Genomic DNA, 20,746 nt, shown 5'->3' with positions numbered 1-20,746 from the left:
AGGGCCATCAATGAGTACCTGTGCGACTACGGCACCAGGACAGGGTCAGGGGAGCTCGGTTTTTTCTCACCACGCCAGTGGGGCATGATCAGGGATGCATGCACTGTCCTGTCACCGTTTGAGGAGGCCACAAGGATGGTGAGCAGTGACAGTGCATGCATCAGTGACACCGTACCTCTTGTCCACCTCTTGGAGCATACGCTGCGTGGAATAATGGACAGGGCACTTGAGGCAGAACAGAGGCAGGAAGAGGAGGACTTCCTTGCCTCTCAAGGCCCCCTTTATCCAGACAGTGTTCCTGCTGTGCCACCCATCACACAGGAAGAGCATGAGGAGGAGGAAGAGGAGGAGGAGGATGATTGTGTCAGCATGGAAGTGGAGGCTGGCACTCAGCATCAGCAGCAGCAGTCTTGTAGGGATGATTTACAGTCCCAAGAAACACGTGGACTTGTACGTGGCTGGGAGGAGGTAGCTGCGGATCATGTTGTCCTTAGTGACCCAGAGGACTCCGGACCGAATGCCTCAGCTAACCTACGCTGCATGGCCTCCCTGATCCTGCAAAGCCTGCGGAAGGATCCTCGTATTCGTCGGATCAAGGAGAGGGACCATTATTGGCTGGCCACTCTCCTTGATCCACGGTACAAGGGTAAGGTTGCCGACCTTATCTTGCCATCGCAGAGGATGAGACATCTCCGGGAGGCCTTGCAGAAAGGTCTGTGCAACGCGTTCCCAGAGACTGGGAGGTTACAAACTCCTGGTCCTGGACAACGTGTTGCTGAGGCATCGGTCAGAAGGAGCGGTGGAGAAGGTGGCCGTCTGACTGATGCTTTCAGACAATTTTTTAGTCCGCAGCCCCAAGGTATGATCGGTTCCAGCAACCATCGCCAGCGTCTGATTTACATGGTGCAGGAATACCTAGGGGCAAGGTCAGACTTGGACACCTTTCCCACCGAAAATCCTCTGGCTTACTGGGTCTTGAGGATGGATCACTGGCCAGAGCTTGCACAGTATGCAATTGAGCTACTGGCCTGTCCTGCATCCAGCGTTCTTTCGGAACGCACCTTCAGTGCTGCTGGTGGCTTTGTTACCGATCACAGGGTGCGGCTGTCTACCGAATCAGTTGATCGACTGACCTTCATCAAGATGAATCAGTCTTGCATCACCCACAGCTACCAAGCACCTGAAGCTGATGTAACCGAATAATTTTTTTTGAAATATCACATCCCTTCAAGACTGCCTATACTGATGCTGAGTGACTGTCCTGTTATGTTGATTGTCTATCCTCTTCCTCCTCCGATGATATGTTGGAAGAACATTTCTGGTTCTGGGTGATGCCATCAGCCCAATTTTTGCAATAAAACAAGAGTATATGGGAGAGGTTGCAGTGTCGTGGCACCAGCACCAGTGCCTAAGGCCCAATTTTTCTGCCCCTGTTTAACAGGGGCGTTTAATTACAATTTTTGATGCAATGCTTTGCAGCAGGGCTAATTCCTGCAATAAAACAAGAGTATATGGGAGAGGTTGCAGTGTGGTGGCACCAGCACCAGTGCCTAAGGCCCAATTTTTCTGCCCCTGTTTAACAGGGACATGTAATTACAATTCTTGATATAATATTTCACAGGAGGGCCCGTTCCTGTGCCCACCCAGAGTAACTGTGAGGACTTATAGTGTTGTGGCACCAGCACCACAATCACCAAAGGTCAATTTTTCTACCACTGTTCAACAATGGCATGTAATTACAATTCTTGATATAATCGTTCACAGCAGGGCGCTCCAGCGCCCACCAAGAGTCACTTTGAGGGCTTACAATGTTGTGGCAAAACCAACACCTTGTTCCGCCATTTCTGCAGAGCATATAGGGCAGGCCCCTACTTTCAAACATCCAACTTACAAACATCTCCTACTTGCAAACGGAAGGAGACAACAGCAAGTGAGATGAAAAAAGATGGACGACAAAACAAATTATACAGGGGTGATAACCCTTCCCTATGTTTTCCAAAAAGCTTAAAAATAGTTTTTTTGACTGGAGCTACACTTTAAAAATGTACCAGTTGAAAATTACAAACAGATTCAACTTAACACAACAAACCTACACAGTCCCTGTCTTGTTTGCACCGCCTGTATACTGCTGTTCTGAGTATATAGGGCCTGGGGGCCACACGCATTTCCTTTTTTTAATATGGGTGCGGGGTTCCCCTTAATATGCGTACAAGACCCAAAGGGGCTGGTAATGGGCAGGGAGGGCTACCCATGCCATTTTTCTCAATGATTTTCAACCATATTGCAGGAACCAGATATAACATTAAAACCGCAAGCAGCTTTAAATGACGTTATTTCCGTTAAATGTCATTTTGTGCAGGGACTGTTCTAAACACGGGAAACACGTGGCACTTCACAGGCATACTACAGACACGCCCCAGGCACCATATTTAAAGGAATATTTCACTTTTTTTTCCACTTTAATCGTCATTAAAATCAGTGCTCCCGCCAAAACGCCCGTTTTTAAAACTTTTTTTTGCATTGACCCATGTCCCCTGGGGCAGGAGCCAGGTCCCCAAACCCTTTTTAGGACAGTATCTTGCATATTAGCCGTTAAAAGTAGCACTTTTAATTTCGAACGTTTGAGTCCCATAGACTTCAATGGGGTTCTAACGTTCGTACGAATTTGGGGTCCGTTCGAAAGTTCTGGTGCGAACCGAACCGGGGGGTGTTCGGCTCATCCCTACTGGCCACCAGAAAGAACGAGAGATCAGTTCCGCTGTTTTCTGTGTCCCAAAGTGGGCGGCCAATTTGTGATCATGGCAAGTCTTTAGAACTTGAGTCCTAATCTCAAGGGGAACAAAGACCTTGTTTCGGGCACAAAACAGATTGTCACGTTTTTCCAAGGTAGATAGGACTGGGTCATTGCAATGGACTGAAGCTGTTTTGATGGCCGTAAGTAAGTCAGGCTGTGGGAGTAGAAGGAAGTTGTGAGGCGTCAAGATCGTACTAGGCTCCGTTACCTGGGAGGACTCAGGGAACATGCACGAGAGCGCATCCGCTTTGTTGTTCTTGGATCCGGGCCGGTACGAGATATGGAACTGGAATCTTGAAAAGAATAGCGCCCAACAGGCTTGACGGGCTTGACGGACAGCCTCATGTGCCATCCTTTTGGCCTGTTTCTTGGCGCTCTTGGATGTGTGGGGAGAAGGCAAGATAGCGGAGGGGGAGCCTAAATCCGGGCCCGTGTGTGGAGCTGGCCCGACTTGTTCATTCCCCGACTTAGTTGGGGCAGGCAGAATACTTTGGTGGGGGTGGGTCAGCCATGTCTCTTGACCTTTGACCTCTGGGGACAGGAGTAGCTAGGAAGAAAAGTTCTGAAAATCTGATTATTTAGCAGGAGAGAACCGGCGCTTCAGGGAAACACATCCTGTCCTGCCTGGTTCACATCCAGCCACGACCCCCCCCCCCCCCCCCCCCCCCCCCCCGGTAACCCGGTAAAAAATAATTAAGCGTCGCCTATTTTCAAGTACCAAAGTTTGGCGCCATTCCATGAGTGTGCCCGATTTTAAATAATAATAAAAAAACGCATTTGAGAAATTGCTGCACAAACACCATGTTACATAAAAAAAGAACGCCATTTTAATCCCTAGATCCCTAGGGTCTCTGCAAAGGAAAAAAAAAAAAAATCTATATATATATATATATATATATATATATATATATATATATATATATATATAAATAAAATGTTTAGGGACTTCTAAATAATTTTTTAGCAAAAATATTTGGATTTATACACATAGGAGAGATATGCCAGAATAGGCCCTGTATGAAAGCGGGTAAAATAATATACCGTAATAATAATAATAACATGAAATAATATTTTTAAATATATAATTAAAAAAAATTATAATAGCATAACATAATAATTTGAAATAATAAAAAAAAATATATATAAGAATAACAACAACATTTGTGAAAAAATAAATAATAATAACAAAATCAATACTAAAAATATAATAACATTAATATAATGAGAAAAAGCATTGTATCTAACTGGTCAGAAAAGTCTTGATCACATGCGTAGGCAGTAGTGCTGCTGCTTGTAATTGGGAATTAGAGAAAATTAAACTTTTTTTTACATTTTAAGTATAGGCTTGCTTTAAATTGCCTGTCTCAGTAGTGAAGAATCTGCAACGATTGATAAAAATCTCTGCATCCTGTGTATATTCATCACCTAGGTGTCTGATCCCCCAAAAAAACCCAAATAAAATAAATTAAAAAAAAGTGACCGATCCCAGCAAAAATGAAGCTTTAGTTGAAGTACAGTGATGACGTCACACACACACACACACACACACAGATCAGAGTTGTTACCTTGAACAATTGAACCCCGATACAGGCGAACATGAACTGGAGAAGGGTGGTGACTATCATGATGTTACCGATCGTTCGGATGGCAACAAACACGCACTGGACCACATGCTGAGGAGACACCCAGAAATATTTTATTAAAGCAAGGAAGATTGAAGTAAATATTCACACTTTTTTTTTTTCAGTGAATATTTTCAATAGTAAATCAGCCTTATAAGTCAGTCATCCTTCTGCTCTATAGTGCTCTATGACAGTAATTCACCTTCAGCCCCTTGGCTCTGTTGATGGCTCTCAGTGGACGCAGCACTCTCAGCACACGCAGAATCTTCACCACAGAGATGGCGCTGGAGCTGCAATACAAACACAACGAGCGTCAGGTCACAGCGAATGACTCTAAAATGGGGTGGGGAGGGAGTTGGGGCATATACCCCAAACTCTGTACTATGGGCTGACTGTCCCTGGCCCCGCCCCTTTCATCACAACTGGGACAAAGATGGGGATGGTGGGGGGAGAAGGGGCGTGTGCCCCAGACTCAGTGCCATAGGATGACTGTCCCTGGCCCTGCCCCTTTCATCACAACTGGGACAAGAATGGGGATCGGGGTGGGAGAAGGGGCATGTGCCCCAGACTCAGTGCCATGGGCTGAGTGTCCCTGGCTCCGCCAATCTCAGCACAACTGGGACAAGAATGGGGGTGGGGGGAGTTGGGGCATGTGCCCCAGACTCAGTGCCATGGGCTGACTATCCCTGGCTCCACCCATTTCAGCAAAACTGGGGCAAGAATGGGGGTGGGGGAGAAGTAGCATGTGCCCCAGACTCAGTGTCATGGGCTGACTGTCCCTGGCCCTGCCCCTTATATCACAACTGGAACAAGAATGGGGAGGGCGCCGGAGAAGGGGCATGTGCCACAGACTCAGTGCTATGGGCTGACTATCCCTGGCTCCGCCCATTTCAGCATAGCTGGGACAAGAATGGGGGTGGGGGGAGAAGGGGCATGTGCCCCAAGACTCAGTGCCATGGGCTGACTGGCCCTGGCCCTTATATCACAACTGGGACAAGAATGGGGATGGGGTGGGAGAAGGGGCATGTGCCCCAGAAGCAGTGCCAGGGGCTGACTGTCTCTGGCCCCGCCCATTTCAGCACAACTGGGACAAGAATGGGGGTGGGGGGAGAAGGGGCATGTGCCCCAGACTCAGTGCCATTGGCTGACTCTTCCTGGTTCCACCAATTTCATCACAACTGGGACAAAAATGGGGATGGGGAGGAGAAGGGGCATGTGCCCCAGACTCAGTGCCATGAGCTGAATGTCCCTGGCCCCGTCCTTTCATCACAACTGAGACAAGAATGGGGAATAGGGGAGAAGGGGAATGCGCCCCAAACTCAGTGCCAGGAGTTGAATATCCCTGGCTCTGCCCATTTCAGCACAACTGGGACAAGAATGGGGATGGGGTGGGAGAAGGGGCATGTGCCCCAGACGCAGTGCCAGGGGCTGACTGTCTCTGGCCGCGCCCATTTCAGCACAACTGGAACAAGAATGGGGGTGGGGAAGAAGGGGCATGATCCCCAGACTCAGTGCCATTGGCTGACTCTTCCTGGTTTCACCAATTTCATCACAACTGGGACAAAAATGGGGATGGGGAGGAGAAGGGGCAAGTGCCCCAGACTCAGTGCCATGAGCTGAATGTCCCTGGTCCCGCCCTTTCATCACAACTGAGACAAGAATGGGGAATAGGGGAGAAGGGGAATGCGCCCCAAACTCAGTGCCAGGAGCTGAATATCCCTGGCTCTGCCCATTTCAGCACAACTGGGACAAGGATGGGGATGGGGGGAGAAGGGGCATGTGCGGCTTTATTCTTTTTCCCTGCCGTGTTCCCCTCCATTCGATATCTGAACATCTTCTTTTAGTTTTTGTTATTTATAAGACCTGGAATGTTCTGTTCCTGATATACATTGCCCCACGGAGGGAGGCCGAGGGAAGGAACAATCGTCCTGACTCACTGTATCCCGAAGGAGATGAGAGACACGCTGACCACTAGGAGATCCAGGAGGTTGAACCAGTTCCTGCAAAAAGATCCTTTGTGCAAGAAAGCGCCATACGCCATCATCTAATAAAAAAGAGACGAAACGCAAAGGTGGGGGCAAGGAGAGACGTCAAACACCAAAGATAGGAACAAGGAGAGCAAATATATACATTGTAACATTGCATTGTGATAGAATAAACAGGAGATCATTTATTTCCTATATAAGTACGATTTTGATTGCTCAGTTTAAATCCTCCCTCTGTGCCCTTCCTAGCTTCCTGGCATGCTTTCAGGAAGCTATCTATGTACAGCATAATTAATAATAAATAATAATAAAACATTTTTATTATTATTGTTATTTACTATTATTAATATGTTACGTTCCCTTCGTTTAGATGCGGCATTCGTTATTTTGGATAATTCGTATTGTTTTCAGGAAGCTACGTATGTACAGCATAATTAATAATAATTAATAATAAAAATAATAATAATAATACAAAGTTTTTATTATTATTATTATTGTTATTTATTATTATTAATGTGTTACGTTCCCTTCATTTAGATGCAGCATTTGTTATTTCGGATAATTCGTAACTGTTACATTCACTAACAGCCAAATTTGAAAGGAATTTCCGATAATTTAATAGTTAGTAATAGTTAAAGCGGTGTTCCGCTTAAAAAAAAAAAAAGTAATTAAAAGTCAGCAGCTACAAATACTGCAGTTGCTGACTAGGGTTGAGCCAAACAACCCCCCCCCCGGTTCGGTTTGCATCAGAACTTTCGAAGGGACCGAAAATTCGTGCGAACTTTAGAACCCCATTGAAGTCTAAGGGACTCGAACGTTTGAAATAAAAAGTGCTAATTTTAATGGCTAATATGCAAGATATTGTCCTAAAAAGGGTTTGGGGACCTGGCAACTGCCCCAGGGGACATGGGTCAATGGCTAAATTTCTTTTTTAAATGACCGCTTTTTCAGGAGCACTGATTTTAATGCCGATTAAAGTGAAAAAAAAAAGTGAAATATTCCTTTAAATATCGTGCCTGGGGGTGTCTATAGTATGCCTGTGAATTGGCACATGTTTCCCGTGTTTAGAACAGTCCCTGCACAAAATGACATTTAACGGAAAAAAAAAGTAATTTAAAACTGCTTGCGGTTTTAATGTAATATCTGGTTCCGGCAATACGGATGAAAATCATTGAGAAAAATGGCATGAGTAGCCCCCGCCCATTACCAGCCCCTTTGGGTCTTGTACGGATATTAAGGGGAACCTCGTACCCAAATTAAAAAAAGGAAAAGCGTGGGGCCCCCAGGCCCTATATACTCAGAACAGCAGTATACAAGCGGTGCAAACAAGACAGGGACTGTGTAGGTTTGTTGTGTTATGTAGAATCTGTTTGCAATTTTGAACTGTTACATTTTAAAAGTATAGCTCCAGTCAAAAAATCTATTTTTAACATTTTTGGAAAACTTTAAATAATTTTTTGGGGTGTCCGTCTTTTTTCATCTCACTTCCTGTTGTCTCCTTCCGTTTGCAAGTAGGAGACGTTTGTAAGTTGGATTTTTGAAAGTAGGGGCCTGCCCTATATGCTCTGCAGAAATTGGGGCCTAAGGTGTTGGTGTTGCCACAACACCGTAAACCCTCAAAGTGACACTTGGTGGGCGCTGGAGCGCCCTCATGTGAACGATTATATCAAGAATTGTAATTACATGCCATTGTTGAACAGTGGTAGAAAAACTGGACCTTTGGTGGTTGTGGTGGTGGTGCCGTTGCCACAACACTATAAGTCCTCACAGTTACTCTCGGTGGGCGCAGGAACGGGCCCTGCTGTGAAATATTATATCAATTACATGCCTTAGGCACTGGTGCTGGTGCCACGACACTGCAACTGCTCCCATATACACTAGTTGGAGTGCAGGAATGAGCCCTGCTGCAAAGCATTGCATCAAAAATTGTATGCCCTTGTTAAACAGGGGCTGAAAAATTGGCCTTAGGCACTGCTGCTGGTGCCACGACACTGCAACCTCTCCCATATACTTTATTTGTAGTGCAAGAATGAGCCCTGCTGCAAAGTATTGCGCTCTAATTACACGCCCCTGTTAAACAGAGGCTGAAAAATTGGGCTGGTGGCATCACCCAGAACCAAAAATGTTCTTCCAAGATATCAGAAGGATCATTGAGGAGGAAGAGGATAGTCATTCAACATAACAGGACAGTCACACTCAGCATCAGCATAGGCAGTCTTGAAGGGATGTGACATTTAAAAAAAAAATTATTTGGTTACATCAGCTTCAGGTGCTTGGTAGCTGGTGGTGATCCAAGACTGATTCATCTTTATGAAGGTCAGTCGATTAACCGAGTTGGTGGACAGGCGCACCCTGTCATCTGTTACAAAGCCACCAGCAGCTTTGTAACGCTGGATGCAGGACAGGCCAGTAGCTCAATTGCATACTGTGCAAGCTCTGGCCAGTGATCCATCCTCAAGACCCAGAAAGCCAGAGGATTTTCGGTGGGAAAGGTGTCCAAGTCTGACCTTTCCCCTAGGTATTCCTGCACCATGTAAATCAGATGCTGGCGATGGTTGCTGGAACTGATTATACCCTGGGGCTGCGGACTAAAAAATTGTCTGAACGCATCGGTCAGATGGCCACCTTCTCCACGGCTCCTTCTGTGACTGACCGAAGCCTCAGCAAAACGTTGTCCAGGACCAGGAGTTTGTAACCTCCCAGTCTCTGGGAACGCGTTGCACAGACCTTTCTGCAAGGCCTCCTGGAGAGGTCTCATCCTCTGCTCCCTCTGCGACGGCAAGATAAGGATCTTACCCTTGTACCGTGGATCAAGGAGAGTGGCCAGCCAGTAATGGTCCCTCTCCTTGATCCGAAGAATACGAGGATCCTTCCGCAGGCTTTGCAGGATCAGGGAGGCCATGCAGCGTAGTTTAGCTGAGGCATTCGGTCTGGAGTCCTCTGGGTCACTAAGGACAACATGATCCGCAGCCACCTCCTCCCAGCCACGTACAAGTCCACGTGTTTCTTGGGACTGTAAATCATCCCTATAAGACTGCTGCTGCTGATGCTGAGTGCCAGGCTCCACCTCCATGCTGACACAAGCCTCCTCCTCCTTCTCGTCCTCTTCCTGTGTGATGGGTGGCACAGCAGGAACACTGTCTGTATAAAGGGGGCCTTGAGAGGCAAGGAAGTCCTCCTCTTCCTGCCTCTGTTCTGCCTCATGTGCCCTTTCCATTATTCCATGCAGCGTATGCTCCAACAGGTGGACAAGAGGTACAGTGTCAATAAAGCTTGCAATGTCACTGTTCACCATCCGCATGGCCTCCTCAAATGGTGACAGGACAGTGCATGCATCCCTGATCATGCCCCTCTGGCGTGGTGAGAAAAAACTGAGCTCCCCTGACCCTGTCCTGGTGCCGTAGTCGCACAGGTACTCATTGATGGCCAACATTGAGTTCCACCTGGTGGGCATGTCACATATAAGCGGTTCTTGGGCCGATTCAACATAACATCCCTGTCCATGCCTGCTGGACCATGAGTCAGCGGTAATATGCACCTTAGTGCTGAATGCCCTGTCCAGCGAGGCAAGGACAGCGAGGCAAGGACATTGCCTTCTGCATGCCGGTAGAGAGCCGGAATCACCTTCCGTGAGAAAAAGTGGCATTTGGGGACCTGCCACTGAGGAACCGCACATTGCACAAACTCAGGGGGCCAAGTCTACCAACTGAAAAGGCAGCAGTTGAAGTGCTAGAAATTTAGCCAAGCTAGCATTCAACCGCTGTGCGGCATGTGGATGGCTGGGAGTGAACTTCTTTCGACGGTCCAGCAGCTGGGGCAGGGACATTTTCCTGCTACAATCAGACGTGGGTGTACTGCTAGCAGAATGTCCACAAGTACTTGGCTGTGACACACCTAATTCTACACCTTCATTCCTCTCAGTGCAGGTTTCAGAGAGGACTGAAGGTCTAGTGGGGTTGGAGATCCCAGCTGATGAGGAGCAATGAGAGGTCTGCTTTGTTCTTTGGTGTGGGTCTTTAAGATACGCTTGCCAACGAGCTGCATGGCAGGTCAACATATGTCTGGTCAAGCATGTGGTGCCCAAGCGGCTGATGTTTTGGCCATGCGAGATACGCTTGAGACATATGTTGCAAATAGCAGCGGTGGGATTTGATGCACTCGTCTCAAAAAAGGCCCACACCAAAGAACTTTTGGAATAACGTGCAGAGGCATTCTGCCTCGAAGATGTGCCTCCTCCTCCTCTCTCCTATCAGGCACCTACGTGGAGTCAGTGACCTCATCATCCCCTCCCTCTTCATCACTGGAGCAAACTTGGCAGTATGCTGCAGCTGCTGGAACATGACTGCCAGATTGCTGTCCTTCTTGAGCATCCCCTCTCTCTGCGCTCACACTACTGCCTTCCTCTAGCTGGGCATCATCATCAGAGCCTTCAAAACGCTGGGCATCCTCCTGGAGCATGTACCCAACACATTGCTCAAACAGTTCGGGGGACTCCTCAGGAGGACATGGTGGATCTAGGGAAGGAGTGACTGATGACATTGAGACGAGGGAAGAGGACGCGTTGGCAGCTGCTTTGCTAGTACCCTGAGCCTGGGTAAGAGAGGATGAGGAGGATGAAGAGGGCTTGGTCATCCACTCTACCAAGTCTTCGGCATGATGCGGCTCAACTTGTCCAGCTGCCAAAAATAAGGACAAGCGTGTCCCATGGTCACGTGCTGATGATGATGCATTGCGTCCACGACCAGCACTGTTGTCTCTAGACACAGAGGCTGCTTGCCCTCTTTTATTGGCTTGTGACTGTCTGCCTCTCCTTGTTGGCCTTCCAGACATAGTAATGGCCTGCAGGGAGATGGGAAAACCAGCAATTGGGTAGTGTATATTGTGCTGTAGGCACACAACGCCCACTAACTCCTCCAGATGCCTGTATTAGAGAACACCAGTAATAAAGGGTAGATACAGGTGTATACTGTGCAGTGCTGTAGGTACACAACACCCACTAACTCCTGCAGATGCCTGTATGAAAGAACACCAGCAATAAAGGGTAGATACAGGTGTATACTGTGCTGGAGGCACACAACACACACTAAGGCCGCGTACACAGGGGCGGATTGTCTGCCCAACTAAGTTCGGCAGACAATCCGACAGACAGTCCGTTCAAAATTTGCATGAACGGACTTGACCACACACGATGAGCAGACAGTCCGCTGAAAGCGTGCATGATGACGTGTACAGCACGTACGACGGGACTAGAAAAACGACGTCCTATACACTGCAATGCAACCTTCGGCCGTGTAAACCCTTCCTGAGCATGCGCCATACTTAGTCCGTCCAACTTGCCTACACACGAGCGGACTGCGGAAGTTTGGACGGACAAAACCAAGTTTGAACGGACTGTCTTACGGAAATTCCGTAAGACTTTGTTCGTCAGACTGTCCGCTGAAAAAGTCCGCTGAAGCCCACACACGAGCGGATTGTCCGCTGAAACACTGTTCAGCGGACTAAGTTGGACAGACAATCTGCCCGTGTGTACGCGGCCTAACTCCTGCAGATGCCTGTATGAGAGAATACCAGCAATAAAGGGTAGATACAGGTGTATACTGTGCTGTGCTGGAGGCACACAACACCCACTAACTCCTGCAAATGCCTGTATGAGAGAACACTAGCAATAAAGGATAGATACAGGTGTATACTGTGCTGTGCTGTAGGCACACAACACCCACTAACTCCTGCAGATGCCTATATGAGAGAACACCAGCAAAAAAAAGGGTAGATACAGGTGTATACTGTGCTGGAGGCACACAACACCCACTAACTCCTGCAGATGCCTGTATGAGAGAACACCAGCAATAAAGGGTAGATACAGGTGTATACTATGCTGGAGGCACGCAACACCCACTAACTCCTGCAGATGCCTGAGAAAAGAACACACTGTCCCTGTCTATCTAGCTCTTTCCATGCACGCCAGAACACACTACACAAGGCTGCCGCACTGGCGGCCTTAGATAGTGTGGGGTGTGTACTAAACCCCCCTGAGCTATAATTGGCCACCGGCATCCTGCCTGTGGCCAATTATTGCTCTCTTCGCTGCCGGTGCTGTGATTGACCAAGCATGTGGGGTCACAGTGCATGCTTGGCCAATCATGAGCCAGCAATGCACTGCGATGGCGCACCACATTGTGGGCCGTGAGCTCCACGCGAATTTGGCGCGAACAGCCCATAACGTTCGATATTCGCCGAACGTGCGAACAGCCGATGTTTGAGTCAAACATACGTTTGAATCGAACACAAAGCTCATCCCTATTGCTGACTTTTAATAATGGGACACTAACCTGTCCCAGGCTCCAGCGATGCGGGGGGATCGAAGCAATCAATTTTATTTGGGTACCGCGTTGCATGACATTTGTCAGTTAAAGTAACCAAGTGCCATATCACAAAAAAATGGCCTGGTCATGAAGGGGGGGGGGGTAAATCTTCTGGAGGTCAAATGTAGCAGAATACTTATTGGCCTAAATTTCTAACAAAATTTTAAAAAATTTTACATTTAGTTATTTTTTTTTATTTCAGCAGAAAGTCAAAAATATTGTTTTTTTTTTTTGTTTTTTTTATTGTCTAAATCTTTCTGTTTATTGGGAAATCTTCTGGAGGTCAAATATAGCAGAATACTTATTGGCCTAAATTTCTAAAGAAATAAGATTTTTTACATTTAGTTATTTTTTGTTTTTTTAGCAGAAAGTAAAAAAAATATATATATTTTTTTATTGTCTGTTTCTTTTTGTTTATTGGGCAAAAAATAAAAAAAGGAACACAGTGGTGATCAAATACCACAAAGAAAGCTCTATTTGTGGGGGAAAAAAGCATGTCAATTTTATTAGGGTACAACGTTGCATGACATTTGTCAGTTAAAGTAACGCATTGCAAAAAATTGCCTGGTCATGAGGGGGGGGGGGGGGGGGTAAACCTTCTGGAGGTCAAATGGTTAAAAAAAAATATAAATTATTTATGTTTGAAATCCCTTTAAAACCCCAAAACCCCTTCTTTTTTTTGCGGTCTGTGTCTATTGAGATTTTTTCCCACTTCCTCTCCTGAGACATAAACAGGAAGTCAGGTGAGATTTCTCCAAACAAAGGGAAACCTCCATTCCTGGTCTGGTGACATCTCCATAGTTTGGATTAGCTATAGTCCCAGTAAAAATGAGAGCTGGGGGGTAAGTGCCTAACTAGTGCTAGGCTTTGATATTAGAAAGCCCAGCAGGCATTGCACACATTGTAGCATGAAAGCTGGTCTGTATGAAAGATTTATTTGTAAGATTATGGATTTTATACCATCAAATTTATTATACAAGAAACTCACAAAAACATTTTTTAACACACATGCTCAAAATCCACCATAGTCTGCCTTATATCCATATCCGAACCCCCCCCCCCCCCCCAAAATGTAATATATTGCGACTTACAGTCCTTAGATTATGGTCCTTTTTCTTTTTTTTGCACCCAGTGATCCTGCCAATAACATACTTCCTGTCCTAGGGTGACACCGCTCACTCCTCCACTGTATCCATGGTTGTCCCCCAGGTCTGAACTTCGAACCTTTGGTCAGTTTCCAAAAATATTTTTTTATATGGAATTATGCTATGGTGAGCCTTCTTTCCATTTCCCTGGGATCCCGAGTACTGCCTTTCTGCTTCACGTGCTGCTGTTCACGGTCCTGGCCTGTTTTATTCAATAAGGGAGCCCTACTGTGATCATGGTCTGAGGAGGTGCTGTGGAGATTGACTATGGGCATGAAATCACTTGCCTTTTGGTAAGCGCATATTTTGTGTGATGGTGGTCACGATCCTTGGTGTTTTTCGGTTGCATAGAAGATTGGACACTTTTTTTATTTATTATTTTTTATTTTTACATCATTATTACACTCATTATTACCACAATTTTTTTTATTATTATCACTAATATATATACCAATATCATTTATTGGTTTTTTGTTATCACTTCACTGGGATTTTTCCGAATTTCATTATTAACACTTGTTATTTATAACTCTTTTTATAAATTATGTTATGTTTGATTTATTAGAGGAGTATATACATTTTCTCACTATTATTGCAATCAATTAATTAATCACTGATAGGTGTTTATATTTAATTTATTTATAGTATTTATGTATGTGCGCAGCTTTTTCCTTTTGTTATCTTTTAAGACAGAGCAGTAACTAGACTAATATACTGTATATGATATGAATATACTGTATATATATATATATGGAAAGAGATTTTTGACTCTTATTACCTTAAGGAGGATCTCTACGGTGAAGATAGAGGTGAATGCATAATCAAAATAGCCCAAAATCTGCAAGAAAGAGAAATATACAAAAAGCTAACCAGACCTTCAAACTGATGCCAGGGTTCCTCATTTTTTTATGATTACAGATCCCAATGGATTGCCCCCAATTTGTCCCTTATACCCTCTTCATCAGACGGTCATCATCATTGCCATTCCAATTACAGACCCCAATGGATTGCCCAACTTGCCCCTTATACCCTCTTCATCAGACGGTCATCATCATTGCCATTTCAATTACAAACCCCAATGGATTGCCCCCAATCTGTCCCTCATACCCTCTTCATCAGATGGTCATCATCATTGCCATTCCAATTACAGAACCCAATGGATTGCCCAACTTGCCCCTTATACCCTCTTCATCAGACTGTCATCATCATCATCACCATCCCAAATACAGACACCCAATAGATTGCCTAAATTGCCCCTATACTAGCCTATCTCAACCTTTTCAACATAGAGGAACCCTTGAAATAACTTTTTGGTCTTGGGGGGACCCCTGTTGAAAATTGCTGTATCTACAGCTCATGATACATTAGTGTGATGGTCAGTGGGAAGAATGCTCCTTACACTTGTGATCATTGGGAAGAATTTCCACCTTACAAATAGTTTAAAGGGTGAATGGTGTCAATGGGAACTTATCTGAGAGGCAGGATTTGCTCATTGCTCAAGGAACCCCTAGCAACCTCTGGAGGAACCCCTAGAAACATTTGGAGAAACCCTAGATTTCCATGGAACCCTGGTTGAGAAACCCTGCCTTATACCCTCTAAAAACAACCTATCATCATCATTAACATAACCAGCCCAATATCAGACCTACAATGGATTGCCCAAGCTGTCCCTATAACCTCTTCAGTAGACTGTCGCCATCATTGCCATTCCAATTACAGACCCTCAATTGACTGCCCAACTTTCCTCTAGACCCTCTTCATCAGACTGTCATCATCATCAGTCCAATTACAGACCCCAATCGATTGCCCAACTTGCCCCTTATACCCTCTTCATCAGACTGTCATCATCACTAGCCCAAATACAGACCCCCAATTGATTGCCCAACTTTCCCCTTATACCCTCTTCATCAGACTGTCATCATCACTGCCATTCTAATTACAGAACCCAATAAATTGGCCAACTTGCCCCTTATACCCTCTTCATCAGACTTTCATCATCATTGCCTTTCTAATTACAGACCCCAACAGATTGCCCAACTTGACCCTACACCCTCTTCATCAGACTATCGTCATCATTGCCATTCAGATGACAGACCACAATAGCTTGCCCAACTTCCCCCTATATCCTCTTCATTAGACGGTCTTCATCATCATCACCAGTCCAATTACAGACCCCCAATGGATTGCCCAACTTGCCCCTATGCCCTCTTCATTATTAGACTGTCATCATCATCATCATCATCACTAGTCCTATAAGGTATCAGTATGACATCATAACGGTATAATGGTTTAAATGGTCATAATGGTTTTACATTACAGCCAAGAACAGACCGCTGAAAGAAAATCATAAGGATTTAATCATGTTTTCTTGTATAATCCATAAATACCCAATCAGTCCCACACCTCTATCATTCGGTACCCACACCCAAAGGGTATGAGTGCATTTGGTTAAAGCAGACTTCCATGACAAAGAAGTTGTCTTCTTTTTTGCCAGCCCCCCCACAACACAAATTCCTTTAAAAAGCTATTTGTAAACAAACCAACAACTTGCCTCCATCTCCAAAGCTTCTGGGAAATGTACTTCAGCCCACTGCAAGAGTGCAATCCCAAGTGATTTCAAGATCGTAGATCAGCCAGAAGGCGCAATGACATCACCCCAACGTTCCATTTGCCATGGAAGTTTCGCTTTAGGAACCCTCTGATCTAGTTGGTATCACCAAACTGATACTCACGTGGTTTCGGAAGGAATGGGCACGAATCGGATCCTCTGCTGCAAGAGAGATGCTGCTCAGGATAATGAAGACCAGGATGAGGTTAGTGAAGATGTGATGATGTATCAAACGATGGCACCCAACTCGGAGGCTGAAACAAAGACAAACACAACACACATATACAATCTGGACCAGAGAAAGTTTGGAAGAGTTTTAGGGCTGGTGAGTACTTGTATTGTTATTTACAGCTTTGGAACCATTCTTGGTTGTCATGTCAAGAACTGCCCCAAGTCACCTCAGCATGAGATGAAGGTCACAACAGCAAAATATTACTGCTCTGTATAAGGGAGGTCCAGTGTGTTCCAATAGAAGAACACCAGTGCATGCAAATGTTTCTGAGTATAAAGTTACTGCCAGATGTGTATTAGCAGGCAGTGCACGCTTGGCACTGGTATTGGTGCCAAGCAGGCTACTTAAGCTTGAATGTGACATGGATGGATTGATGAGTGGTCTTCAGCCAGTTCTGACTTTACCTGTGACCTGACCTGTTACGTCTGTCTTCCCGCGTACAACCCAGCTTTCCTTTGACCCCTCTCTGGAATCTTGCCTGCCCGTTGTGACCTCGGCCTGTATTTTGGGGTCTGCATCCTACCTTCTTATTCAGTACCTCACTGCCCAGCTTTTAACTGAACAGCTTTAAGCTTTGGCCTATATCCTGATACTGCCTGTGGCATATATTCCTGTACCTTCATTGTCTGGCTGTTGCTAACCTGGCCTGTATCCTGACACCACCTCTACCTTATGTTCCTGTATCTCTCTGTCTGTCTGCTGCTAACCCTGGCCTGTATCCTGACACCACCTCTGCCTTATGTTCCTGTACCTTCGCTGTCTGTTTGTTGCTAACCCTGACCTGTATCCCAACACCACCTCTGCCTTATGTTCCTGTACCTTGCAGTTTGGCTGCTCCTAACCTTGGTCTGTGTCCTGACACTGCCTCTGCCCTATTTTCCTGTACCTCTCTGTCTGGCTGTTGCTAACCTTGGCCTGTATCCTGATGCTGTCCTACCTTCTGACTTGGTACTTCGCTGCACAGCTGTTGACAACCTTTGGCTTGTGTCCTGGCTTTGTTCCTGTCTATTGATATGGGTGCTACCATGTTTCCGCCTCTGGTCCTTACCTAGTGGTCCACAGTCATCTGGCCTCACAGCCAACAGCTGCCACTATCTGCAATGTCTGCAATTATGCCACTCTGGGTCCTCAAATTTCTTGTCACCGCTACCAGAGGAGGTATGGACAAGAGGTGCAAGCTATTCAGCTTTATCCCCGCCCACCAGGTATGTGACAGTCTGTAAACATCTACAGACCTGTAACTAGCTGCTTTATATAGACACAAAGAAAATATTGCATTGCTCCAAGTCCCAAACACATTCCTCCAGTCCCCATTGTACTGGGTGCTGGCCTTAGGAGCTCATCCCGTTCAGCACATATGGCAAAAATGAAGAACAAAGCTGAACTTTCAAAGTCTCATCATGAAGTTTAATCAAAGCAGTTGGTTTCCAATATAGTCCCTGCCTAAGGCTACACACACTGATGCGTTTCACCTCGACTGGGCTCATTTGTAAAGCAGCAAAAACTCTCTGCTAAGGAAGCAAATCTCCAAATGGCCAACTATGACATTCTTGGCTTTAATGGCTACCCAACTTTCCTAGAGGAAGTACAAAAGGAACATCCTCCACATCAGTGAGATATAAAAGCTAGATTACCACTATGATGCAAGACTGCACACCGAAAAGACTGCATAAATAACAAATCAAGGTACAATATATTTTTGTTTTATCTTTGTATTTAGATACACTTTAAAAGACATTGGATGTCAGGATCTGGGTCTAAACCTGTGACCTCTGCTATGTCTGGTGATGTCTCTTCTTGCAGAGACACCTAGGATGCTGGAAAGCTCTCTGGACAATTCCTTCAATGATCTTGCCTTGAACCTTATTTCTCTTGAGCCTTGACCCCCTTGCTCCCCCTATTAACTTCCTATTTTAGCCATGCCTTTGCACTTCCTGTTTGCCAGATTATTGTGCTCTCTCCAGCCAATATCTTGCTCGTTACTCTTGCTGCAATCCGTATCTTTGCTACCATTCATTACTGATCTTTGGCTTGTTCCTTGACTACTCCTCTGCTTGATCCCAACCTGCAACCCCTTGTTACCAGCCTTTGGCTTGTTTACTTACTATGCTTCTGCTTGATCCCCATCTGCTATATCTGCTACTGGACCCTAATGTCACGATAAGGGGTCAGGCTCGAAGACCAATTTCTATAGCAGTTGCAGGACTACCACAAACCAGCAGGATAGGTGCACAGGCAGTCACCCTTGCAGATGACGCTGGCTCACCTGAGGTGAGGAGTCTAAGTACTAACCGGTGTTCACCAGAGCTTCTAATGGTGGATATGGATTTTGCTGCGTGTTAGTACCAGGTTGAGGTTCTCAGGATCGCCCCCCCCAGGATGTGAGCAATCCGGGGTCCAGTAGCAGATAAGCAGGTTAGGACAAAACAAAAGCGTGGTGAGTAAACAAGCCAAAAGGTCGGTAACAAGTAGTTGCTGGTTAGGATCAGGCAGAAGCATAGCCGAGGAACAAGCCAAGGGTCGATAACGAGCAGTAGGAAATATTGGGGGAAGCAGGGAAGACAGGAGCAAGATACTGGATGGAGATAGCACGATATTCTGGCAAAGAGGAAGTGCAGGGACATGGCTTATATCAGGAATTTCATGGGAGGAGCAAAGAGCTCAAGGTTCAGCAGAAATCAAGGCACAAGGCAGGGTTATCCAACGGATCCGACAAGGCACTGTCCAGCATCTCAGATAGCTCAGTGAGAAGACTTATCGCCAGACACAGCTGAGGTCCCAGGTTCAAGTCTAGGTCCTAACACCTAACTTGCTTACCTCCTGGTGGGATGATCCTGAGAACTGTGACCTGTTACTAACATGTAGCTTGTATTTTGAATCACCTCTGCCTTATTTTCCAGTACCTTGCTGTCTGGCTGTTGCTAACCCTGGCCTGTATCCTGACACTACCTTTGCCTTATGTTCCAGTACCTTCGCTGGCTGGCTGATAACCTTTTCCTGTATCCTGAAACCCCCTCTTCCTTTTGTTCCTATACCTCGCTGTCCAGCTGTTGCTAACCTTGGCCTGTATCCTGACCCCACCTCTGCCTTATGTTTGTGTGCTCTCACTGTCTGGCTGTTGCTAACCTTGGCCTGTATCCTGACACTGCCTCTGTGTTATGTTCCAGTACCTCGCTGTCCGGCTGTTGCTAACCTTGTCCTGTATCCTGACACCACCTCTTCCTTATGTTCCTGTGCTTAGACTCCGCATCTTGGGTGAGGTCGCATCATCTGCCAGGGTAACTTGCTGCTGCACTTATGAAGCTGGTTGGTGGGAGCCTCTCTACTGCTATAGCTACTGGTCTCTGAGCCTGATTCCTGACTGTGACATTGGATTAGCATGACAGAAAGCATTTCCAGAAAAGGGGTCAATCATGGCAGTTAATGTATGTCTCTTATTAGAGGTTTTCAGAGGTAGGGTAATATGAAGCCACATATAAATACTGTAGAGAAAACTTGCTAATAAATCAGCATTAGAAAATCTATTCTTGGGGGCTTTCTATGCAGCTCTGGGCCATGACATTGCAGATAAGTATTTAAAGCTGAAGTCTAGGAAAACAGCTAAATACACAGATAAAATGCATATATCAGAGCTGTGCCTGCTAAAGAATTTGCAACCCTGTCTATCTAGAACTACACAGCCCTGTCACACAGTACAGCCAGGTGCCCTGACCTTACCTTATTGATGTTAAGCAATTCAGCTTAGTCACCCAACTTCTTCCCCCCTGCGATTGGACAGTAAACCTTCCCAGTACCCTCCCTTTTATAGGGGACCAGGGTGCTTGCCATTGAAAAAAGGTAAAATTCGCTAAGGAGGCTTAAAGACTTAAATAAGGACCCAAAATATGCATTCATAAAGGACATCATGGACCCACCACCAGCACACGACTGGACAGTGAAAGGAGAAGAAGCACAGTAATAAGTTTGTCTTTCTGTCACTCTTTCCTCTTGTCAGTATG

General features: G+C 45.8%; 1 protein-coding gene across 1 annotated transcript in view; it reads right to left on the bottom strand.

Moving 5' to 3' along the window:
* Positions 1–20,746, bottom strand: part of CACNA1F (calcium voltage-gated channel subunit alpha1 F) — a 287,992-nt gene that overhangs the window by 142,934 nt on the left and 124,312 nt on the right. The window contains exons 22-26 of the mRNA XM_077472367.1: positions 16,641–16,770; positions 14,687–14,746; positions 6,354–6,460; positions 4,619–4,706; positions 4,360–4,467 (exon numbers count right to left, since the gene is read on the bottom strand). Of these exons, the coding sequence (XP_077328493.1) occupies positions 4,360–4,467; positions 4,619–4,706; positions 6,354–6,460; positions 14,687–14,746; positions 16,641–16,770 (493 nt within the window). The remainder of the gene's footprint in view (positions 1–4,359; positions 4,468–4,618; positions 4,707–6,353; positions 6,461–14,686; positions 14,747–16,640; positions 16,771–20,746) is intronic.

The sequence above is a fragment of the Lithobates pipiens genome, unplaced genomic scaffold (assembly GCF_037356315.1).
Source record: "Lithobates pipiens isolate NorthernLeopardFrog02 unplaced genomic scaffold, aLitPip1_a1.2 Scaffold_1, whole genome shotgun sequence".
Taxonomy (NCBI): Eukaryota; Metazoa; Chordata; class Amphibia; order Anura; family Ranidae; genus Lithobates; species Lithobates pipiens.
This window is presented reverse-complemented; position numbering and strand designations above follow the sequence as displayed.